The sequence below is a fragment of the Ammodytes marinus genome, assembly GCF_949987685.1.
Source record: "Ammodytes marinus genome assembly, chromosome: 19".
In the NCBI taxonomy this organism is placed as follows: Eukaryota; Metazoa; Chordata; class Actinopteri; order Uranoscopiformes; family Ammodytidae; genus Ammodytes; species Ammodytes marinus.
In genome coordinates, this window is record NC_137223.1 from 2,401,743 (window position 1) to 2,427,497 (window position 25,755).

The following is a 25,755-nucleotide window of genomic DNA, read 5'->3' on the forward strand; positions in this document are numbered from 1 at the left end:
TTCTAGGGGAAACACTGAGGAGCGTTTAGTGATGTTGTAAAGTTTATCTTTTGACCTGCTCCCCTTGACTACCAGTGTTTGAGCTAAGCTAACCTGGATGAGCATGCAACCTTAGCCTATTTCTATATCACAAATACACACAGTTACAGGAATAGTTTGTCTCCTTTTCTTGAGCCGGAGAGTGAGACAAGAAGCCAAAAATTTAAAAAAATTAACCATTCCTTTAACAAATCCAATCTGTCCCTCCCTCGGCTCCAAACAGAATGCAGTGAGGCTAGACCTCTGCTAAGTATTCATTCACACAGACAGTGCTGTAGGAAAAGTTCCAAATCAAACCACTATGACCACAGCGATTCTCTGTAAACCTGCGCTGCCAGTGAGTTCAAATGGGGAACTGTTTTTTTTGTAGCAGAAATCAAAATATCTCTATAAGCAAAGCAAGCCGCACTGCAGGCATTCACCTGGTGACGACCCTTTGTCTGCGTTTAGTGTAGGATATAAGGCAGAGAGAAACACATGGCTCTCACATGGGATTCACTGAGAGGAGAAAAATGAGTTGTGTGGAACAAAGCTGATCTGGATTTAAGTGCAGCCATGTCACCTCAGGCTGAAATTCAAGTCAAAAATTCTCTCATAAGCAAAACTGAGTCGGGCAAATCTCACTGTGCAAATAATCAATTAAGAGAAGGAACTTTAAAATATGTGAACCAAGAGACCCAAAGGTAACTGATGCATTTTTTAAGGGATGTCTAAGGTTCAACATCTGGTTTACTGTAAGTGATTGTGATTCCATATTACTATATAGAATCACAATAAAAAAAGGAATGGTTAATTGCAGCCCTACCAACTAGATTTTATATTCAACCTCTCTCTCTCTCCATCTCAATCTCCCAGAAGGAGCACCCTGTTGTATGAATTGTGAATACTTGTTACCTTGAACATAAGAGGGCCTAACCTGGCACCGCCCACCTACCAACTTCCGCTCAATTTTCATTTCTCTTCAGTAGGCAGTCTGGGTCTGCGGTATATTCGCATGTTTTTCTCCGCCTAATTTGTTGGCGATACTATCAGCGAACAGAGAGAGTGGCTGAGAACAATGACGTTGAGGTTGTGCGCCAGCTGATTGTAGTCAGAAGCCGGCACATGACATAAGTCATGACCAAACGTTATGCGATTGGCTAAGGCAGATCCAGAGTGGCACTGGGCAGATCCAATAGTTTTAAACTTCAACAGACACCCGCCTTCAAGTGAGTAAACGTTTGACAAGGCACAAATGAAATGATGTGCTATGGTGGTCAGTATATATTTTGGTAATTCGATTTTCATTTCAGAAAACGATATTGAAAAACGAGAGGTTATTTGATTTTTGTTTTAAAATACCAAAATTAAACATGAAATACAAGGTGTTTTCTTTATCAGGGACAAAAAGGGACAAACTAATCTAAACAAAACTGAAACGAAAAGCAGTCCGTTTATTCATTTTCTGCGACAGGTAGTTGCCATTTAGCCTACAAAGTAAGAGCGCTTACGAGGACTGTGTGTAGGAGATGCTAATGAGCCGACACAAGCACACACATAGACAGCGATCCTGACATCAGTTTATATGAGACTGTCCACGCGACCCAATACGTCCATGCACACAACACAGTTAAAAAAATTTGCATACGGATCGGGTTGGTCTGATGTCGAAGTGGAATGTTTGCTGCAATTTTTCTTTTTAAAAATCGGATACAAATACACTCAAAATATCCAAACCTGCACACATATATAGATGTGGTGACGTATCGGCAAGAAACAATGTTGCCTAGGCCCGGTTCTTTAGGAGCAGTGTGAGTACAGGCCATCGGGGGTGCAACTGGGTCTAGTGTGACTGTGCCCCTAATGGAAGAGGTTCTTCACATACCTTGGGTCATGTAGACCAGGCTGCCGGTGAGCAGAGCCACACAGTTGGTGGGCTGGTGGTTGTGGAGGTACTGGAAGCCCCAGCCCCTGACGTAGGACTTCTCGTACATGAGGCGTGAGGCGTTGCCGATGGTCTGGAGGAAGCGCTCCTGCTGCTCATGGTTCAGATACTCGTAGAGGAAGTCGTAGGCCGTGGCAAAGCCTACCAGAGAGTGAGCCAGAGGAACCTCATCCCAGGGGGCGTCTTTAACCAGCCTGCAACACACAAGCAAGCAACACAATTAAGTAAGTAAGTCAGTTTAGTCAATTGTGCACAGAGCACATTCAGATTGGTCTTTTCGCATAACCCCTCTCAAGTTTTCCACTTAGGAGGGGGTCAGGGCGCAGGGTCAGCCATAGCACACAAGCGGTTTGGGGTTAAGTCTCTTGCTCAAGGACACGATGGTAGAGATGGTGGGGATTGTAGGCATCACACATAGATAGTAAATAATATGGATGTAGCATCCGGGCTGACCTCAGTTATTCACACGGCATCCAATAATCCTGGTTTGTGCGCGTCGCCATTTTGTGAGGGGGAGGGAGATAGCTGACGTATACCTCCGAGGCAAAGTGAGGGACAACGGGCGGAGAGCTGTCACTCAAGAGATCGCGCCAATACATTTTAACCTCCAAAAGAATAAAAACTAGCGTGGGCCAAAAAAATTCACCCCCCTCAGTGTTGTCATGGAGATATGACCTAAACATACAGACTAAAATTGTTTCGTGGCCCAGGCTGTAAATAGGTTTAATAATGCTGTGAAAACGGCATGTTTAACATTGGAGTCAATGAGAGATGGCTGTCTTCTGCTCCCAGCCCCCAGTGGCACTTCCTGGTTACTACAGTTGTGGTCACTTCCTTATTGGATGCTGCTAAAAATCGCTGAGGTTGGGGCTTGGCATCACACAAAAGAAAAAGAAAGATTCAGTGCTGAGCAGGTGTGAATGACAAGGTGAGACAGAGCCGGTGAATAGCATCAAATTGTTGACTTGTGGATTTCATCATGGAACTTTGCCAGTTGATTACTTACATTAAAAAAAAATCTGAAATGTTTTAATAAATATGCAACTTTGTCAAAATCTAATGAATTATGCATACATTTCCATCTCTTTGAAAATGTGATGATAAGATGTTTGATCAAATCAGAGTGAAAACCTTTAATTCATTTTTACAACATATTAAGTGTCCAAAGTTTTTACTGAACAGATTTTGGATACAGCCTTTTTTACACTTTATAAATCAATACATGTACAGGTCTTGAAAACATGCATTTTCAGCGTGTTATTAAGAACAAAATGTTTCATAAATCTGACAATTAACAACGTACGAACAAATCCTTCTGTAATAACCTTCACAATAGTGTTAAGAAATGGTATGGGAAGTTCAGTTGATGTAAGTGCTTTAGAAGATTTCTGGTTGGTCTGGATCTAATGGCCGTTAAAGATGGTTGTATAGATGCAAACATAAAAGGTTTAAGTAAAAATAACACCTGCATGTACATTTTGGACCTTTGATTTATACTTGTATGAAAGAAGATATGTTATGAAAGCAAAATAGACTAACATCTCTAAATTGCCCAATGCTTGAATAAACAATGTTTTGCATGCAATGTCTCACCTTAAATGATCCTCAACACCGCTGCAAAAATCCAGATGCTAAGTAGCATTTTACACCAGCTGCACCATGGCTTACCAATAAATAGAGCTATAAAGACACATTTAGTGTAGTGTGAGCAAACGATCTCATGGTTAACAGGCTCTAAGATCTAAAAAAAAATGCTGACTTCTGTGAAGTTCAGAAGTGCAAAGGGTCCGTAGTCGTAAAAGAGTCAAAGGTGTTCTGTGATAATTGTGCTTGAGCTTAATTAAAGAGAAATGAGCTTCAGATGTGCTGCTGAACTCCCAGGCTGAGACATATACACAAACTAACACAGCACCAAAGCCATCACTCTTTCAAAGGAGCTCATGAAGATGTCAAAAAACATTCTTTCTTGGGTTTTAATTTTGATGATGTGAATTTACGAAACCCAAAAACATTATTTCCAACACAACTTAAGTCAGCAACACTGCAGCCAAAGAGATAATGTTAGTACCGGTCAACTGTGAGAATGTTTGTCTATTTCGCTTCCATAGCATGTATTCTTTCATACTAGTATAAATCAAAGGTCTCTAGAGGCCAATTGGAGTCTTACACAAGTAGACCAAAAGACAAGGGTTCAAGAGGGAAATCAAATCAGGGACATCTTTGCACCGATTCCCACAAGTCTTACATTGATGTCCAGAATTTTCTTCTTTATACACTCTTTAAAACAATGTTACTGTCCCACACACCACACTTTACACTCTGTGCATTGGTCAGTACATTGTTGTCAGTCTGGCTTTGAGCTTTGGCTATTTAGGGTCCAAAAGGACATCTACTCTTAGCAATGTATGTTTACTTATCATGTTTATTTACTTTTCATCTTACTGCTAACTCTTTATCTATTGTCAGCTTGCTCTCTAAGTTTGACTTCTCTATGGACAGACTATGACAGAATTAATATCATAAGTTAATATCAGGGTATTTTCACTCTAAACTAGTTTAGCCACTACTGGTCCAAAATGTACATTTAACATTTATATGTTTATTTGACTAAACTTTGTCTGTTTGGGCCTGTATATTTCTCCTATACAACCATCTTTAACAGCCATTATCTAAACATTCCTTTTTCAATTCTCTGAACCAAAAATCTCAACTAAAGCACTTACATCAATTTAACTTTCCACAATAATTCCTGGCACTGTTCAGCAAGCTTTTATCCAACATTCTTTTCTGTAAAAACCTTGGACACTAATGTGTTATAAAAATGATTTGACGTTTACATGCAGAGCGGGTGACTGAGTGATCGGCTTTATGAAATGCGCACTCTATATATAAGTGATCACTGTATGAATGAAGAGCGATTTAACACTTATATTTACATAAATAAATCGCTTACTTCACCTTTAACTTCCCATGGAAAGGGTTTCCGCCCCTTTGCAATCTTAGATGTTAGTAATACATGGTTTCCACATGTTAAGCGGCAGCTGAGGTTTATTGAAAATCACTTCCTGTCTGGTTTGTGCAAACGAACACCAGATGGATTGAAAAGCTTCTTTATGTCCAGATCTGCCCATTTGGAAAAAAGTAAAGGTCTTTGTGAGGCGAATGCAGTCAGTGTTGGACTATATACTGTATTGGATAATGGCAAATCAAACTAAGGGGCCTTTTACATTCACTTTTCACATCAGGGTGACTGTTGCTCAGGTGGTAGAGCGGGTTGGCCAACGATCCAAGAGTTGGCGGTTCGATCCCAGCTCGGGGCGGGATATTTTTTTAAATCTTTTTATATACAACTTTTACCATTTATACAACTGTAGTCAAAGCGGGAGGTGTGCGTTGTCTGGGCGACTACCTGAACTATACAGCGTTGCAGAAAATGAATCTGTCTAAATTTTTCTTCATTCATTCATTCAAACTGGTGAAGGCTACATGCCTACCGCCGAATAGAAACGCAGACTTAGGTTGCACGACCATCTACAAACCAATCAATGTCCAGTATAGGGGAACGCACCCCATGTAGTTGATGAACACAGACGTGGGTATGTCATGGAAAGTTCTTTAGTGCGCTGGCAAAACTGCAATGTGAAACCAAACCTACTCGGATCAAATCCATACAGGGGATTAAAAAAATAGTCCTTGGTTCAGACCTTGGTGCGGACTATTAGGTGTGAAAGCCCCCTTAAGTCTCACTTCGGCATGTTTGCACAGACTTTAAAGAAGCAAAGTAAAGGCAGCAGGCAGCACCAGCTCTCCACCAGAACATGGAGCCTGGAGTTGTTGGAGACGTAATTGAAGGTGGTGGAAACCACAGCTGACTTGTTCCTGAAGCCACTCACAGCTGCACTGACCAAAAAAAAAGAGAAAATCTCAGTGTGCTTTTCAGACCTGAACACACATGCCTAATGGTCTCTCTGCACTGTGCCCCCCCGCCCTCCACACACACACACACACACCCTGAGATTGTGAAAAATGTCGATCAAATTGCACTAATACCACAGCGTCTACTCACAGCCAGAAAATCCCCTTCCTCCAGCTCAATAGCCATGCGGCTAAATGAGAAGGATTAAGCTTTTACCCCCCCCCCCATCTCTCTCTCTCTCTCTGGAGGAGGGGGGGGGGGGTGTACCGGCTATAAGAGGGACGGGTTTGTCCCACAGTTCAGCCAAAAAAAGGTTATTTGTACCCCTATCCCACTGACCAGAAAACCTGCATTGACCCGCATCGATCTGGCTTTTCTGTCCGATGTGAAGGGTTACACCCTGCATTTAGATCCGGGTCAATTGACCCTGCAGTAGGGCTGGGCGATATGGACCAAATCTTATATCACAATATAGGTATTATATCACAATATGGATATATATCACAATATAGTATTTTTCCTTAAAATTCAATGGATTACAATAACCGTACTGAACTTTAATCACATTCGATTATTTTCATCTTTTGCTTGGAACTTAAATTTCCATACAAAAACTGGTGCAAAATACCACACCAGTCTGGCTTTAGTCAGTCAGCGCAAAATAAAAATGACAGCATCAACCAAAGAGCCTACATTTTCCAATTGATAGTAGCCTATATCAAAATAATGAAAGACTTGAATTTTCCTGCAGTATTTGCTCATCTTTATTTTAAAAAGCTGTTAAAATTAACTAATGAGCAAATGTCTGGTAATACTTTAACTCCAGCTTCAACACAAATAATATTTTCAAGTTTGACATGTTTTAAAGTTACATAAAAGCAGCCTTGCTGGCTGTCTCCAACAATAACAGCACGGGGGTGAAGCCCCGAGTAGGCTACAGATGTCATTATTAGCCAGCTAGCTCACGAGAGCTAACCCATGTAGTTTGCGGCTTAAAACAAGCCAACTCTGCGTCACGGCAACAGCACGCTGAAGCAGCAAGCAAGTTTCCTTTGCCCGATTACATTTTTGACCGTTAAAACCAGCTGCTCTGCCACCGTGACACGGAGTTGGGTTGCGTTCCGAATCGCATACTTTCTACTATATAGTATGTAGAAAAAAGATTTAGGATGTCCCGATTCTTGTGGCCAGATTTAGGATGGTTAGAAGTACCCGGATGTCCTACTTCATGCGGCCAAGATTGTAAGTGTTGAAAACTGCATCCTATTTGGGCGATTCTGACCCACAATCCAGTGCGCACGTGAAGTGACGTCACATCGACGAAGCCTCCATATGAAAACAAACGGGGATGCGACGGATATAAAAGCAAGAGGCAAGATCAAGGCGCAATGTTATGATAAAATAAGAGAGTAAAGTATGTCCCAAAAGTATGCCTACTGCATCCTAACTAGATTATTTTTATCGTCGGATGTAGTATGTAGAATAGAAAAAATAAAGAGTATGCGATTCGGAACGCAACCTAGGTTTGTTAACTGTAGTCATGGCGCACCGGAGCTAGACAGCTAGAGCAACAGATGAGGCTTCTAATTGGTTCAAGGCGTCTACGCATTGATTGACAGCTGAAAAAGTGCAGGTCCTAAGTGTGAAGGAAGTTCTGTTAAGGTTGGAGGTCAACTCAGGTGGAAGAATATTTCAGGAGATTTGGATGAATTATGAAGCAATATTTATTACAGACTTGGCCATGGAGAACCGGACTGCAACTCTCGTGACTTGCACTTCAATTCTGACAAACTCATTCTTAGAGCTGTGTATTAACATTGCGCTATCTCTAACCCCTCCCCGGCTCGGGCACCAAGCGTACCAATGTTTTGGTTCAGAACTGAACACAGTGAACCATAACATTCTGGAGTAGAAGGAGAGGAGACTTTATCTAGCTGACCTAAGTGTCTCCTAACAGTCTACAAGGCTGACCTAGAGTCTGAGATATAGACACACAAGATAGGCGTATATGACCTATTAATCTTTACCATTAATATTACAACTAAAGACCCACAATTCCCTCACACTAAGCATCAGTTTGATGGAAACGTTGTGCTGTTTGAAAGAATTTAAGCAGTAGGCCTAGTGAATGTAAATACATCAGGGAAGGGCTGACGGTGAAAGACTACTAAGGGGTCTATGGAAGCCTGGTTAGAGCATAATGGAGTCATCTGGACCCTGAACCCAGGTCACTAACTGCAGTGTGTTATTCAGCTCACTCACATCTGAACATTTCATTTCCCTCCTTTGGGGGATCCCATTCAGCAAACAGCTGCCAAACATATTTCCTGGACCACAGACTTATCGGACCTCAATGCATCTTGAGCAGAGTAACATGAGATGATGCTGAGGGGGAAGGAATTTCATATTAAAGGTGGAGTCAAACATTCTTGAGACAATAGTTGTCAAAATCACTTTGTCAAAATCAGTGAATACCTCCTTATGATCTGCTATACCTGTGCGTACTGTGTGTGCACTAAAAGTAAATCTAGTGTTGATAGTACACCGCCTAGGCTCTGTTAACTGGCATGTTGCTAGCTACAGTCTGCCCCTTTTTTCACATACCCTTTGTTCAAATACCAGTTTACAGAGCCTAAGCTGTGTATTTCCAGCGCACACATAGTACGGACAGGTAGCGGATTATGAGGAGATATTCACAGATTTTAAATCACTGACTCCACCTTTAGTACCCTGTTGATGCATTTTTAGGGGTGGAAAAGCATTTCTAGTTTTTCTCTGTCAAGAGAAAAACTGAAAAAAGGAAGGAAATCCTTTAAGGAGAGGGGTTTGATTTCCTTCACAATAAGCAAACTGTGGCCTCAAATCTCATTCAGTACATTTACATGCACACTTAAAGGTGGTGTAAGTAATTCTGGAGAATGGAAAATCAGTGAAAATCACCTCGATCCGTTACCAGTCCGTAAAAAAATCCAGTGTTATGTAATACACACCTTAGGCTCTGTAAACAGGTATGTTGCTAGCTAGGTGGGCCCCTTTGTTTATATACCCTTTGTTTACATACCAGTTTAAAGAGCCTAGGCATTGTAATAACACTGTATTTTCTTTTGGATTTTCAAATTGGACTACTGTCCTTGTCCCAGTATACAAGCAAGGGAAGGGAATCAAGTAATTGACTAAAGTTTGTCCAACTCGACTATGATAGGTGGCGATAAGCCCCTCTTTCAGCCACTTTCAGCTTGTTAGCATTTGACCCTTTGCCGGTTGACCTATTACATAACGAGCGGCCAACGGTTAACAAGTTTTTTTTTTTTTTTCAGTCAGACTAACACAATAAATCAACTTTCTCTAACGTCACATAAACATACTGATTGTGTCAAATGCAACAGACAAAAATAATATAAAAAAAATACAGAAAATGTACCAACTAGGCTGAGCCGCCATCCTCTCCATGTAGTCCTTGGCCAGGTCGAGGGCCCCGGCCCTGTGTGGGTAGAGCAGGCAGAAGATGGAGAGCACACCCAGGTTGTTCCCGTACACCTCGTTCCAGCGGGCGCTGTACTCTGCGGGGCTCCAGGGGGGCAGGTACTCCTCTGGGTGCTCCAGCATGGTCTCTCCAGCCTCGCGGATCCTCTTGGCCATGTCCATGTGGGTCCCCGACGCCCCGTACTGCAGCTCCTCCACCTCCCCCTGGCTGAAGTACAGCATGGGATGGCCATTGTAGTTCCCTCCCATGAAGGGGATCCCTCCGCTTGGGTCTACCTCCTGGGCCAGCAGCACCGGGGCCAGCAGGGGCCACAGCACACTTAGGAAGAAGACTGTGGGGGCCCCGCGGGTGTAGGTCCTCATGGTCTCATCAGACAGGGCACTGTGGCATCGCTGAAGGAGCTGAGAGAGAGAGAGAGAGAGAGAGAGAGAGAGAGAGAGAGAGAGAGAGAAGAGGGGGGAAGAGAAGGATTTGAGAAAGCCGGCCCAGATTCTGCGCAAGCTATTTTTCTAACAAAAGCCCAGCATTCCTTGAATAATTAGATACAGCTGTAGTCCTGATGATGCAGGCTTACCATACTGATGGAGGCCATTATTGAGCAGCACCGTCAAGAAGTAATACCCAGTACCGAGCCATGATATAGGGGGTCATGGTTGTTACAACCTTTACACATAGTTTACATTTCTTCCAAATTCTAATTTCTTCCAGATAGTACGTTAAAACCTTCTGTCTTAACCCTCTGAGCCTTCAGATATTTTCAAGCATTTTTAGTCTGCCTGGACTTATTGTCAAATAAACCCTGTATGACATCTAGCCTGTAATGCACATTCAAGCCATTAACAACTGGGCAATAAGAATAGCCCTCCATTGGTGGACAGACATAAACAAACCTCTGATTGGTCGAAATACTCTTCCAGAGCCTCATGAGAAAGCTAATACGCATTAGCATCCAAGCTACAGCAGTAAACGATCGATAATAGATCAACTAGGACAAAAAAGAATATCAATAATCGATGTAACAGTTAGGGCTGGCCGGAATTATTCGAATATTCGAATACTCGTTCGGAAAATTAGTATTCGGAGCTTAAATTAGTATTCGGAGCTTCGTTTTTTTTTTATAATTTTTTTTTCAACATTTTTTTTTGCAAGAAGCTAGTACTGCAATATAATGTCATCAAATAATTTTATATTTGGATATAAAAGTTAGTAATATTGTAGTAGTAGTAGTAGTAGTATTGCTCATTTAGGAGGATATTACATCACTAAGTGTCATAGCGCATCCATTACTTCACCTCCGAGCGCGTAAATCTTCAACAAAATATGCAGATACTGTCAAAATCGGTTCCAGGGAGTATAGGGATTATTAACGTTTTTTTTTATTTTTTTTTTATGGTGTGTTTTTCTGGAACGAATATTCGAATATTCGCTCGGAAAAACCAACAAATATTCGAAGCCTGAAAAATGGCATTCGGGCCAGCCCTAGTAACAGTATGGATTTATTGCACAATGTCCCTGAAAAGAAGCGCAAGTTCCAATAAAAAGAAGCGCTAACTTTGGAGCTATTTTTACTTAAAGGCTGAAGCCTTATTGGGCTGAATTCACTGACATTCAGAAATGTTAAAATCTGACCAATATTACTGTGTTCCGCTACTGAATAAGTGCTTTTCCTTGGGCAATCCTTTAATCAAATAATGCTTTTTCATGCCTGTGGGTTCTTGGGTTAACATGGCTCAAATATTTGCTAATTATATCCAGGCAGGAATTAGCCAAATCTGGAGGTTGTATCAGCGCTTCACTTCCCAAGATGTATTGTCGGGCATGTCTTGTCTTGTCACACAGATGGCCAGACGAGCAGCAGGCCTGGAGGTTAGAAATGTGCCCGTTGGGCGACTCGAAACAACCTCCAACCCAAAACCAAACCCTCTCTGCTCTGAACATGACCGTTCATTCCATGACCTTAGCGGAGCTCTTCTTGGCAAAGGCCAGGTGTGGAAAACGCTTTGCTGGTGTTTTAAACTTGCGTCTAGACTGGAGTCCATTGTGTCAGTGTGTGCATGTACTGTGTGCATGTACCATTGTGTGTGCTGTGTCTGACAGACAGGGAGAGAATATGCTGCTTCTCCTCTACTCAAGTCAATTTTGGAAATGTGAGCTCATGAGGCGTCACATTCCTCTGTGCTGAACATGAGGACGGTCAATGTTTTAGTCAAGACAAAACCATGGAAACTACGCTGGACTCATTTATCAGACTAGAGCTGGACCAGGGTCAGGGCTCTGTTGGAACTGAATGAGACTGATTGAAAATGTTTCACAAAACTCTATGGAAACATTTTGGTAAGGACTTTTAGTAGGTCCAGACTGTGCTACTCAATAGGAATGTTGAAGTGCTCTCAGAAGACATTTAATGTAACATAGCATCACTGTAGAATTCTCACACTCACTTGGGTGATTAATTTATTGCCATCTTGGGATAATTGGTATCCGCCGATATTTGCGCTAACAAGGCCAATTAAAAAAATAAACCAATAATGTCTGACAATGCAGTCAGCATCTTCAGTGTTGCTACTGTGGAGCAATGGTAGCGCTTTAAAAAAAATGTTTTAACCCAACTTAACTTGTTTTTTTTGTTCTATTATAATAATAACAGACCGCTGGACTGAAAACCAGAAGAACCTTTTGGCATTTTTTTACAGAGCCAACACAAGGGAAGAACAAGTCACATAGAAAATGCACATTTAATCCCCACATTTATTTAATTAATGTTCATTTAATTATTCATTTGTTATTATTATTATGTTGTTTTGTTTTATCAAATGCAAGAAAACTACAAAACAATAAAGTGATATTGTCAATATATAACAGGTATCGACCGACCTGCTCTCTGTGTACTGGCATTTTCCCTTAAAAAAGCTATATCCATCGACCACTAGCCCACATCATATTTCATTTATTCAGTCTCACATTTAGTTATACTTTCGGTACATAAAATAGTGCTGAAACGACAACTTATTTTTAATACCCAGACATTTCACAAAAAATTAACAATCTATCTACAATAAAATGTATTGCTAATGTAGCACACACAAATGCCAAACATATGTGCAGGTTCCGAGCTGGTCAAATGTGAGGACTTACTTCCTTTCCTTTCTAATCGACTTTTTTTTTTTTTTTTTTTTTTTAATAGAAATACGTGTTGGTTAATCCATAAAGAAAGTGTCAAATTCATCTTTACAATGCCAGAAATCAAGTGTCAAAACTCAATACAAGTACCAACTACCAAATCAGAAAACTTTAAAAACGTCAGTGCATTTTATTCAGGCAAAACCTCTCCTTTAAAGCATTGATGTATCAATCTGATTCATCTATAGGCCTAAACATATATGAATACGGTAATTTAAAAATAAAATAAAGTACTGATAAGGGCAATACCAACACCAAGCCCTGTTAATTGTTAATGTATTTTTTTTAATGTGTAAAAGTTATCCGATCGTAGTGCATTGAGTGTAGCCTATTCAAACAAACCAGAGTCTCTACTAGGGGAAATAGCTGACGTGTGAATGTTTCTAACTGTAAAGTATTAAGACTCCTATTCCCGGGAAAACCACAGGATGACCTCAGAGTAATGTTAAGTGTGTTTGTTTGTGTGTGTGTGTATGCGCGTGCGTGCGTGTTACTCAGTTAGACATTACTCAACATATGCTACATTGAGTCATATATCATGCAATTTGGCAGCCCAGTCACACTTCTTGTAGTTTTGCTGTGATATTTGCTTTCGGTCTATTCTTCAGTGTGATAAACATTTAGCCAAACGTAATGGAAACCTGCCTTAGTGGTGGAGGATCTGAAAGTATTCAGTTTTTTCTCGTCTTCTTTAGCAGATTAATTGTTTTGCTTGGTAACATTTATAATGAAAAGCATCAGATCCTCAGATTTGAAAAGTTGGAACAATGACATTTTTGGCCTATTTCCATTAAAGATACCTAATCAAAATATTCACTAATTAATTTGTGTCAATCAAGTTATCAATGAACTGACTAACATCTCATCTGTGGTTGTAGACTACAGTTGGCCTATAAACTACCTACACTATATCTGATAAAGTAGCCTAAATATAGTAACTTAAGTTATCAGATAGGGCCCCTACATGCATTGGTGAAAATGCATTGAAAAGTTCAATATTTTCCACTGAATAGTAGTAGGCTATTAAGTAGCATGAAAAGAAAATATTCAAGTAAAGTTGGCTACAAGTGCCTTAAACCTGTAGGCCTGCAGTAGTAGTAGGCAACCTATGCTACAGTATGCTATGTAACTACTTACATTCCACATCTGCAATACCTTCCCATCAAGTTCAGTGAATGCTTCCCAGCGGGGCTCCACTGTCACATGAAGTTGGTTTCAGATTGACATAAAGACATCCTTCCTTCTATCCCTGTGCAGACACTGATGCGTGCGTCCTCTGCTAAACGCCATGAATTAGAGCCAACATTCACTTTCTCAAACTAACTGCTGCCAACTCATTCTTCTCGTTTGGGTCTTTCAGCTGTATCAAATAGTTTCATCACACGACTGCAGCTCTTCTAGTTTTAGAATACCACCCTCCAACACACATTACATTGATGTTTCTTACAGTAGGCTGCTAATAGGCCTATCACTTAACGATGGAATTGATAATCCAAATCCGCGGACAAAAGTAGCCTTGTTCCTGTCGACCACGAAATACTTTTTTTTTTTTAAGTAAGCGGTGAAAGAAACGTTTGAACATTACCTGTCAGAAGCGGCGTTCACATACCCGTCGAGTTCCCGTCTTCACGACAGCCATTATCTTCCCGCACTGTTTCCTTCTACAGTAGTCTATGGGTTATCAATATGATTGAAAAGTTGTGTGTTCAGGGTCGAGGCAGAGTTTGCGAGCGGAGGGAAAGAATGTGCGAGTACGGAGGCAGCGTCATGCTGGCGGAGAGAGTGAGGAGGGGCGGCGGGCTTAAAGGAGACCTAATGGATTAAGTGGCCGCCCTCCCACTCACTCACTCCGCTAGGTTAACAGGTAGGTTAGTGAATAGAAGACGTTCCAGTCTGGCCATGGTGTCTGCGTCTTCATAGCTCGAGCAAAATGTCTCTTGGCTGACTGTTACAGATGCGTCATAACACCCTTCGGTTAATGGGTCCATGGTAGCCTATGCATAAAACCCCCCAGCATTAGCTTTGACAATTTGGCCTTGTAAGACTGTAGCTAGCCCAGTTTTGGTCATTTGCCTATAATTTCCCCCTCCTGATAGAAGTTCCAGGCCAAACTGTTATTAAAGTGCTGTTTTCCTCTAAAATAAATAGAAACTAAATGTAACAATGACATGTTGTTACACTGAGTTCGGTTCCTCTTAAGATCTCTGCTTCTTCCTGCATTAATAGAAGTCCAATGTGCGGTTCTAGATCTGTTTTAGACAAAAGGGAAAATTTGATAAAATGCATAGCCGACTTTAACTGTAAAAAATAAACATTTGCTTCTCTCCCCCTTAACGCAAATTAACCGTTGTCATGACTGCGGGTCATCATGTATCAATTTTGACTGTATCCTCAGTGGGTAGCCTACAGTGCAATGTTTGTAGTTGCATAAGCTAGAAAAAGTAAACCAGAAAAGAGAAAAAAACTTTAAATAATAAAATTGTATAACATTTTATTTCATTGACAGTACTTCGACACTGGAAACACAGAATTGAACTTTCCCTGTGTTTTAAGAGAGAACTTAAGACCACAAATGAATCTAACATAAGGCAATGTCAAATAAGAATGAAATTGTTGGCCTACAATCACAACAGCTGTATGCATTAAACACTTGCACACACCGCACAACAGCTACATTTAATGACAAACTGTTCCCTATTTGTGAGATGATGGTCATCTTAAAAGGAACACTCCGACGTTTGGGAAATCCTTGTTGAATGGCCGACTAGGGGCCACATTTGAAGATTGAAACCAGTATCGTCTTTGTGTGGTAAGCATACCTAGACATATGCCCATGGATGGTTAGCCTAGCTTAGCACAAAGCAGCTGGCCAAGTTGAAAGTCTGGCTCCGTCAAAAGTATTTCCCAAAAAAACATCATACTATTTTGATTTACATGTAGGCCTAGTATCTTTTCTTTTTTAATGTAAAACTTGTTCAAACTAAAACTATCCATTGAATTAAGAATTGGGACCAACCACAGCGGTAACCTACGTGGGTCAGGCCTACCTTGTTAAGTGTTTTTATAATGCAAAGTGACACTGTTCTACTACTATCCGTTAGCAAACTAGGCTGTCAATGTTCCTTTCACTAACACAAAATGGAGTAAACTAGCTTTGTGTGCTGAAAAGATGATGGCAAACCATGTTACTCAGAAGTAACATAGAAGCATTTTGCATTTGGCACTGGGTGGAAAAGTAATGGTCAAGTAGAGCTGTAGGCTGACTTTGATCAGATTTTTAAAACCTATAAGGCTACTTGTTATCCATCATTCATTTTCACTTAAGACTTTACAAAAAAGTGATGTTATTTAGACAGAATATAATTTGGTAAAGGAAACTCGTGGTAGTTTTGTGACAAGCTTGCTATCAAAAAGTATCAATTCAGATTTGGACTATGTTGAACAGAGGGTTAGGCCATTGTGCTAAGCTAGGCTAAGTAACTAGCAGCCTCTCACAGATTTCTCCAAAACTTAAGTGTTCTTTTAACATTATGGCACAACTTGTCTATGCACACCGACAAAAGAGCCATTCAGAAGTCGGTTTACGCATATCTCAATCTGGTACAGCATATGTATGAAGCACAAGTAGTCCACTTTTTTAACACAATCACTCAAAGAGCACGTCACTGTTGCACCAAAAATAATACAGAGAACATCTAGCATAGTCTTAATCATCCATTATTATTATTATTAGTAGTAGTCGTAGTATCATAATTATTATTAAGTGTTTTCCAAAGTTGTGTTTCTTGAAACAGCCAACACAAAGGACAGCATTGTGCCACTTATTTAACAACAATGACCTGAATATTAACACCCTCTACAACACTGTCACGAAATAAACATTAGACCTTAAACCTCAAGTTAAGGTTACCAAAATGCATACAGTAAAACTATATAAAAAAGTAAGACTTCACAATAACAGTGTTATACAGAATGACTGACACAATGATTCCCAAGGACTTTTAGGGACAAAACGCACTGTGGCCACATGGGTACAGCTGACAGTAGATCACATTCTTGAGGTATTCACTATAGGGATAACCACACGGTAAAATGTTCACTTGATTTTAGGAAGAAAGAAAAAAAATATATGGATTTTTGAAACACTACCATAGAAAACAATAGGGGGCCTTCACACAAGAAACAATAAAAACACTACAATTTCTATTTTTACTGTACGCAGACACACACTTAATCTGTCATATTTCCACGTGTACAGTACACTAAATCACGAAACAACGTTCAAATGTAGGCGTTATTACAGAGAGATAACTGTGGCTTACATTCACATGGTTTTCTCTGAATGGGTGAGGAGTGTAAATGCTTCCTGTGTTCCACAGATGGTGATGGTGGCGACGGTGGTCAGGTGGGAATCTACAGGCTAAAGATGGTGACACTTTCCTCTCCTGAGGCAGATGGGTAAGGGGAGGACATTTTGACTTTTTTTAAATTTTTTACGACAGACTCTGGCACCTCTTCAGCAGAGAATCCGGGGGCCTGGGGTAGTAACCCGTGGTGCACGGCTTGTCAGGAGAAAACCTGGGGAACTTGTAATCCAGAGGGAGATCTACAAATAGGAACAAATGAGACAGGAGAGTCAACTGCAAGATATCTAGTTATATAGTATGCGCAGGGCCGTTTGTATGTAACAGTAATGATTCGTCACTCGGTTGAAAGGCACACTCTGTTCTAAACAGCAGGTAGTAATCAATCAGGATGTTGGACTCAAGAGAGCAGCTGCTGTTGGTCTCGTACACAGAGGTCAAAAGCACATGACAGGAAAGGGTGATGTTGAAACAGTATATGATGTACTGTATGTGTACTGCTATTTATTGAATACATGTCAAAAAGGATTAGAAAATTATCACATTCTGTTTTATTCACATTTTATAAAACGTCCCAACTTTTTCGGAATTGGTGTTGTACACACTGGATCTTCAAGTTGTAAAGAGCATTTTTAGAGTTTATTATGATTGTGACCATTGCTATTATTTGGACCTGGCCTTTCTTATCTTGGTCGACTGTAACGTTGTCTGTAATTAGGGCCACACATTTTGATCTCCTTCCACACACACCTGCTATGTGCTCCACACTGGGGATGGCCATGGCGCTGTACTGGTGGATGCAGTGGCAGCACCAGGTCAGCTTCTGGCTCTCCTGGTCTCCTCCTCCGCCTCCATACGCATCCACAAAGTAGGAGCCCCACTGCTCGGACGCAGCAGACGGTGCCTTCATGCCCTGAGCCTGTTGAGACAGTCCACACACACAGAGTAAAAGTATGTAACTGTGTTTGTTAGGATTCATCATATAGACATGTGCAGACCTGATAAAAGGAGATGGGAATTCTGCCCCCGAGCACCCAGGGGGAATACAGTGAGACTTCAAACCCCAAGCAGCTCTCACTGTGGGTTATTCTGACTACTGCATGAATCATTGTTTCCAAAGAAACCCCCCCCCCACCCCCGGCGATAACATCAAGACATTTTATCGAAAAGATCTGATACATCATAAAAAACAGGATGTGGTGTTTCTAAGTAGTATGTGGTTACACACCTCACGAACACAAATGATACATTTGTGCTTTGCGCAATATTGGCTAATTCTCAGAGAGGATAAAAAAAAAATTATCATTTTGTCATTGAGGGTTTACCTTATACTATATCACTCAATAAAATATTTGAAAGGGAACAAAAAACTAAGTAGGATTCCCGGAAGTATTTGTTAGGACGTGTATAATAGAAACCTCTGACCTGATTCAACACAGATGAGGGGCTTAAACCCATCGCCAAATGTACTGCGCCTTAGTATGCCTATCTACCCACAGTTTAAATGCATGCCTATGATTGGACCGCTGCAGAAGTACTAGTATTCACCATCAGAATGGAGATTTGAGACCATGCTGACAAATGAAAAAAGGGTTTATTAGCAGAAAGTCATCTTTTTCACAAACATCAAGATTTTATCAGTGTGGGTTATGTTCTCATCCGGCTTCATCTACTTATGGAGCTGATCTGCAAGCTAGCAATAGCAGATACAAGCATATTTCTTTCTATTAAGCTATTTCCTTTCATCATTTAAAAATGTATCTTGTTTGTTAGCTACTCTAATAGTTACATATTGTGCAAATTTTCAGGTTCAAAATGTAATCATAATTATTTTTTTAATGGATTTTTGGGCATTTTTCACTCAACATATTTTGGAGAGACAGAGCTGAAAGGAGGGGAATGACATGTAGAGAACTGACCACTCCTGGAATCAACTCCAGGCCTAAAAATGGACTCAAATAAGCACAGGAAATATTACATTTTGCATGCACTACTGTCTGTGACTACTGCTACTGCTAGTTTTATTTTATTTTACTCATACCCCTTAACACTCTCTTTTGAGGGGGAAAGGGGCAGGGCCAAAAAAAAGGAGAATTCGACCTAAAACCGAGTGGAGTGATCTTTAAAAAGGGGGGTGGGGTTAGGTATGGGGGTCTGGGTTAGGGAGTGAGGAGTTGTGAGTTGTGAGGGGAGCTAGCATTGAGGCGAGGGGGAACGGCTTGCTAAAAGGGGAAACAGATGCTCCAGTGAACTCACCTCAAACTTTCCCTTCTTCTCCGTGGGCTCGGCCTGGGCCTGGTTAGCCCTGGGGACGCCCTCCCCCTCCATCTCCTCCACGACCATCACCGTCTCCCACTTCCCAAAGCTGCTGGCTGGGTACATGTCTGACCGCATGCTGTCTCCGAAATACACCACCTGCAGGGGAGGACACAGAGAGTTCAGACCCTTGGTCCATAGAAAAACAGAACAGGGAACCCCAGACAACAAAGAAATAAATGGAAAAGTGTTGCATTTTAAGCCTTACCATACACTAATATATTTTTCTTGACCTCTTTTAACCTATTTAACACTCAACTTATTGAGTTTCTGGTTGATAAAACATTGATACATAATTATTAGTGGTCTATTATTATCATTGATTAGGTGTTGCATTTTAAGCTTGAGGCCTAGTTATTGTTACAAAGCGATCCATTCTTATAACAACCTAACGTTGTAGTCAATTATTTGCTTTCTAATTAATGGTGTCTAACGTTAGACACATCACGTTGGGCTCTGGCATCATTACTACCGGGAATCATTCATTTCGGAAATCGGTTTTTCAAAACATAGCTTATTATTGCCTATTAATACTTGAAGTTTACTCAAAATCATTTATCTAAATATAAATAGGCCTATATAGTATATATATTTTTTTTCATTTCAAATAATTTTGGGGGAACCCTTGGGGCCGCGGATCCCCGGTTGACGACCACTGATCTAAAGGATAGCTGTGTTAAAGTTGAACTTCAGTGGAAGTATTTTAACAGCCAGTCAAAGTCAGCTGGCATATGTCTTAACCCCCCCAAGGGTGAACTAGACCAGACACGAAGAGTCTGCAAATCCTATCTCAACCTCTCTCTGACCATCACATGTCTTTTGTCCACCACGTCTGGAAAGATGAGCAAGCTGAGGCAGGCCTTTTAAAGAGACACATTCCATATATCTGAAGAGCAGGCACACACCACCGCTAAAAGATTTCAATCTCAGCAACCATTTATTTTTCTATTCCTTTCAAATGGGGGAGGAAAGGGAGGGAGGACAGGAAAATGCTGGATATTAAAAATGACAAGACACAGAAGGCCGGCTTTACAGTGAGAAGAGGCTTGGAATTAAAAGACCAGGGGCCGGTTCATAGAAATACTGAAAATTGAAGAAGCATGCTTAGAAAATGACTTCATGTGTGAGTGCAGACATCAGTAAATGAGTTGGCTATTGACATTTATGAATACTGCCATTACTACAACTTCACTGGTGTACCTTGGGGGGAGCCACCCACTGTCAATCATTCTCTTTATCATCACCTGCAATCTTTACAATGAAGTTGAATCAGAAAAACGTAAAGCTTTATGCAAGCTTCATTATGTAAATCCTTCTTCTAGTCATAACAAATAACACTGACACACACACCTGGTTGGTTTGTTTGTGTGTTTGTGATATGTAACTAAATCAAACTTCTCTACCAGGAGTCAGAAGGCCATAAAGAGGATGTAAGGCATTCCAGTAGCGTCTTAGTCCCTCCCCCTCACAGAGAGCAGTGCTGTGCTGTGTCTCTTCTTCATGTAAACAAACTAGACTAAGCTGATGGGGAGAGAGGGGGGGTGGGCAGTCTCCTGCTGCAAGCCAGGCCTGTGGGGTTGGGGACGGGGCAGGAATCACATTTCCAACTGCATTTTCCCAGAACTTCCCCCCAGCTGGTCTCCGTACCCCCAAAAGGCCCTGGAACTCTCATTGCTGCTGCTGCTGCCAGAGTCATCGGATCACTATGATAAATATTTACAGAGGCCAGGGATTCCAGCACAGAAGCAGCAGCCAATCACAGAAGAGATTAATTGTGGATGGATACAGTTGCATTTGCCTGAACCTGAGCCTCTGAATGATTTAAAGAAAGCATCATTTTGTGTGCGGTAATTATTGCTTGTAAATGCAGCCTTAATTGTTGTCTTTTATCCTTGACCCTAGCTAAGAACAATTATTTGCTCATCAAAAGAATCTAAGCTGCCCAGTAGTTCATATACACATGCATCAGCTTTAGCAAACATTCCACTTCCACATCAGACCAATGTGAACCCTTTGGCAGAGTCTGTACTGTGCCCAAGCACACCTCTACCAACTGTGCCATGGCCGAGGAAGTGTACCGTACTTGGAGCACTCACACTGGTCAAACCCACTAGACTTTAGAGGGCAAGCATGTTCATGACTCCTCAGTTAAATGATGAAGAGCTGGTCTAAACAAGTGGATGGTGAAGAACATGTGGGACATCTGAGAAGCCCAACCTGAAAGAGGGCAGTTTAAAGACAAGGCCTCTCAGTGGCTGTGTGTTTCTGTTGGATGTCTCAGTGTTGATATAGCTCACTGCTATGAATGTATCTGTTTCCCATGCTCCTGCTATTAGAGACAGCTTACTGCAGCTTGAAGAAGACATGCAGTGTCTGGACCCCCGTCTCTTATCAGGCCGTCACTCATGAGGAGCAGTTAAAGCTAAAGCCAGGCCCAGGTAAACAGAGCTTGTAGGCACGCAGAGGGCCTTAATGAACCCATTGTGCTAGACACTGTGTGGGGCCTGGAGCACAGGGAGCGGATGGGGCCAATAAGACAGCACGGCAAAAACCCCATTTTGTCATTTAGTCTTAAATGTTTCTCTTGGGTCTTGACCTACTTTGCCATTTTACTGAGATCATACATATGTGTTCAACGCAGTTGATACAAGCAGAATACTTCAGGTATCCCTTCTAGTTTAAAAGAAAAATAGTTATTCAAGTTATTGATTCAACCAAAACAAGACTAGGTGAATTTACCTAGTATATGGCTGGACCGCAATTGGGTTTAAGTAGTGAAAGTTAATGTTAATAACTGTGTAGCAGTGAAGTAGATGTAGGCCTACCTTCTTGTGCAGTGTGTCAAAATATAAGCCTATATATACTGTATAATAAAAAAGGTTGGTAATAAAAGTTAAGTCGTCACAAAATAGTTAAATTTAGACATAACTTTAAGACTTTTTGACTTCATTTTCAATAAAAGATCAATAATAAGAAAAAGGGGTTAAGATAGGGGGTATTTTCCTGGATTAAAGCGAACAGCAACAACCACTTGACATTGTGAGTGTGGGGCTTCCATCATCTCCGCTGTGCTGAAAGGCTGTTTATCGGGCCCAGAGTGGCTCTATTCAGCCCACCTGCATTACGGACTGTCAGGTGAAAGTGGAGGGGAGTGAGAACACAGAGTGCCTCAGGTCACCTCTCAAGAGTGTTTGAAGCAGCTGGAAGTGCTGCTGCTTGACACTGGATTCCAATGGAGCTTTCTCTCCACGTGGCTGGGGAACAGAGGGGGCATTGAGCACAGGGCTGGGAGGAGGAGGAGGAGGAGTGTGTGTGTGTGTGTGTGTGTGAGAAGGAGGAGTGTGTGTTTCTGTTATAGATAGTATATAAAAGGTTTGTGTGTGTGTGTGTGGGGGGGGGGGGGGGGTGGAGCTAAGTTCACAAAGGTAAAACTCAAACGGACTATATTGTAAATAAAAGTGATGTGCACGGAAATGCTGTCAGACAGTTTGGCGTGTAAAAATGAAAATCACTCGCAAACCATCGCCTACATAACAGAACATCAGTCGGTTATTTGTGGTGCGCAAATTGTAAGAGCCAGAATGTATTTAATGTAGTGCTACTTTACTCTGTCAGCCTACATTACAATATCAGAAGACTGTAGCGGGGGCGGAGCACATGGCGGTATGCTCCAACGCTAAATAACTTAATGACACGTGCATTTAATGAAAGATATTATGCAAAAGACGGCGAAATTATGCATTAATACTACGCTTCCTGTGATTAGTGCGGATGGGGTTCACGTCAGCGAGGATCCGCTCAAGAGTTAAATTTCAAGCGGCCCCAGACCACCTCTTTCAAGCGGAGCAGAGTCCGGTTGTTTAGTGTGCATGAGAGTCTGGGAGTGGGACTGCCTTCCCACCAAGCCAAATGAACCGCACCAAGGGCTTAAACGCTCCAGGGTTTGTTTCAACCACACTAAACAAAGCTGGTGTGAACATGCCCTTAGGTGATGTTGTAGGCTATGTCCATGATCTGTAACATAATTTTTTTTTCAACCGTCATGTTTCCTTTTTCTATTACTGTAGTACTGCTGGAGACTACCATATCCACAAGCTTTACACTCATTTGCAAGCACAGACACTAGACAAACCAACAAAACTTTAGCTGTCAATCGTGCTATTCATCTATCTCACCATCTCACTAGATTTGCTATCTGACAAAGTCATAAAATAACCCAATAATAAAAATAATAAGCATGACTTAGAATTTTTTTGGAATATAAAATTCTGGTTAACAGTGGTCTTACTCAGTTGCACTGGACTACTGAACTTGTGTCAGTGATTGATGGTTGACCATGATGGCTTTTTAAGTCAGACATGATGTAATTCCTTGGGGTTAATAAGAAGAAGACTGTGGTCAGGAATAAAATGTACAACAAATCCAGTAGGCATTTTTATATATAGGGCTGTCACACGAAAATCTTCAATATTTGCATCAGCTGACAGTTGGCTTGGACCTGCGGTTTTCAGGGGTTCCCAACAATTTTGGAAAATGTATCACTAACCTTCATAGGGGAATTTTTTCAAAAACTTTATCACACTTCTCCTGAGCTTACTCTCGACCTTTTGCAATATTTGATAGACTTTCCCTGCGGATGAGGCATCCCGGTATGTAAAGAAAGTGTATGCCAAGCAGCTTTCACTAGACTGTCTAATGTGAGATTTTGTGGCTGGCTCAAATTCAGACTGCTGAGGGCAAAGATGATTCAGCAATTTTCCTTCACTATGCCATGCGTTATGTTCTTCTATTTGAACTATGTAGCTTTGGGCTCATGTCTTTGGCTGCAGCTTTATTTATTTATTCATATAAGAATACCACAACAGACTCTTAGGATCTGTCACAGATGCTGTGTCAGTAAAGTATTGATACACTCTTTCAATCACTTGTTCTTCTGTTGCCATATCTGAAGACCATGTGTAGCAGCTATTACGTAAAAAACGTCCGATAACGTAATCGTCATTTCTCAATATTTAATAATGAAAGTCGATGATGTAGTAACTTGCCTTAACTTCATTGGCTGGTTGTTGCATCATAGGCCAGGTAAAGTTTTATATATTTATATATATAATACTGTATATACTGTATATTATTATTCGTGTTATTATTGTTATAAATTATAGGAATGCTTAAAATCAGAAAAAAAGAACCAGGCTGAAAAATATCTATTTATTTTTTAACTTTGTTCTTTACAATCAGCTCATTTTCAGTGGAGATGTGCTGTATGAAAGTAGTGCTTGTCACGTTAACAAGAAAAAGTGTATCTTCTTTTACTTTGATGTTCGATGTCTATCATAGACACAGATGAATAACAAAGGTCTTTGAATGGGCTGCATTGTATACAGAGAGCAGTGTGAGAGGAAGTTGGCAAGGCTCGCTATCAGTGAGCTCGCAGCATGTTGGCACACAGCGGACCTGTCTGCTGTCATGCCAAGGGCCACGTTCCCCCTCTCCATCACACCAGTGTGAATCCCGCTCAGATGATTTAACGTCAAGCCCTCATGTCTTTCGACCAAAAAACCCAAGTCAGAGTCAACCTCAAAGCGAGCCAAGGATGCTGTTCAGCCAACACACTGCCAGTGGTGTAAAGAGTATACCTAAAAAACATACTTGAGAAAGAGTAGAGATACCTAACCAGAACAATATCTGTTACAAGTTACAAGTCACTTATTACAATACCACAGTATTAAGTATTTAGCTCGTCTGTAATGTAGGCTCAAAGATGTGAAGGTACAAAAACAAACAGTAAAAATACTCAGATGTACTGTAAATATTAAAAGTAAAAGTTTTCTCAATGCAGATGTTTCTTGTTCTACTATTAGATATGATGTTATTATTACCCATGCATTAATGTACAATCATTCTGTATGGGACTGCAAGTCAGTTTTTTTTTCTTGGTGGAAGAATATTTTATTTGTAGAGGAGTAGAATGAAGTGTCATGAAAAGGAAAATATTCAAGTAAAGTACAAGTGCTTACAACCTGTACTTAAACATCCCATATTATGCTATTTTTCGGATTTAAGATTTTTATTATGTGACTGTACTAGAAACTGTTTGTGGGGTCCAAAAATCCCTTTTTATTTCTCACACTGGTATTGCTGTATTTCGTCTCATAGCCTCTCTGTGAAGAAATTCTGTTTATAGCCTAAACAGAACTCTCTTTAAGACCCCCGTCTGCCCTCTGCACCGGTCTGCTCTGATTGGCCAGGTTCCCTCGTGGCAACAGGCACCGTCCCCTAGCTTCACTGTCCGCTCTTTCTGCCGCTAATCCGCCTGAACATGTAGCAGCATAAACATACATGGAAATCCGTGTTGAACACGTAGCGAGATGCAGGATATTAGGCCCTAGTGTGCCGCGAACGGCACCGTATTGTTGAGCGCTGTGCACAGCCACCCCAGACAGTAAGCAGGGAATACGTCTAGATGCATGTAAGTCATTATTTGACACTTTGGTATCGTTTAGCATGACTTTAAAACATTTTAACAACATGT

General features: G+C 41.0%; 2 protein-coding genes across 5 annotated transcripts in view; both read right to left on the bottom strand.

Annotated features, from left to right (window-relative positions):
- Positions 1–14,333, bottom strand: part of dse (dermatan sulfate epimerase) — a 28,804-nt gene extending 14,471 nt beyond the window's left edge. Inside the window, exons 1-3 of one of the 3 annotated variants that reach the window (XM_080047423.1) lie at positions 14,153–14,333; positions 9,301–9,764; positions 1,904–2,157 (exon numbers count right to left, since the gene is read on the bottom strand). In XM_080047423.1, the coding sequence (XP_079903549.1) occupies positions 1,904–2,157; positions 9,301–9,764; positions 14,153–14,182 (748 nt within the window). In that variant the 5' untranslated portion in view covers positions 14,183–14,333. Of the gene's footprint in view, positions 1–1,903; positions 2,158–9,300; positions 9,765–13,680; positions 13,775–14,128 lie in introns of those variants that run through there. The other 2 variants (XM_080047425.1, XM_080047424.1) reach the window with 2 other exon arrangements.
- A 2,541-nt stretch (positions 14,334–16,874) lies between these two features.
- Positions 16,875–25,755, bottom strand: part of nt5dc1 (5'-nucleotidase domain containing 1) — a 71,068-nt gene continuing 62,187 nt past the window's right edge. For both annotated transcript variants that reach the window (XM_080047555.1, XM_080047556.1), the window contains 3 exons: positions 19,164–19,322; positions 17,658–17,826; positions 16,875–17,149 (listed from right to left, as the gene is read on the bottom strand). In XM_080047555.1, coding sequence (XP_079903681.1) covers positions 17,037–17,149; positions 17,658–17,826; positions 19,164–19,322 — 441 coding nt within the window. In that variant the 3' untranslated portion in view covers positions 16,875–17,036. The remainder of the gene's footprint in view (positions 17,150–17,657; positions 17,827–19,163; positions 19,323–25,755) is intronic.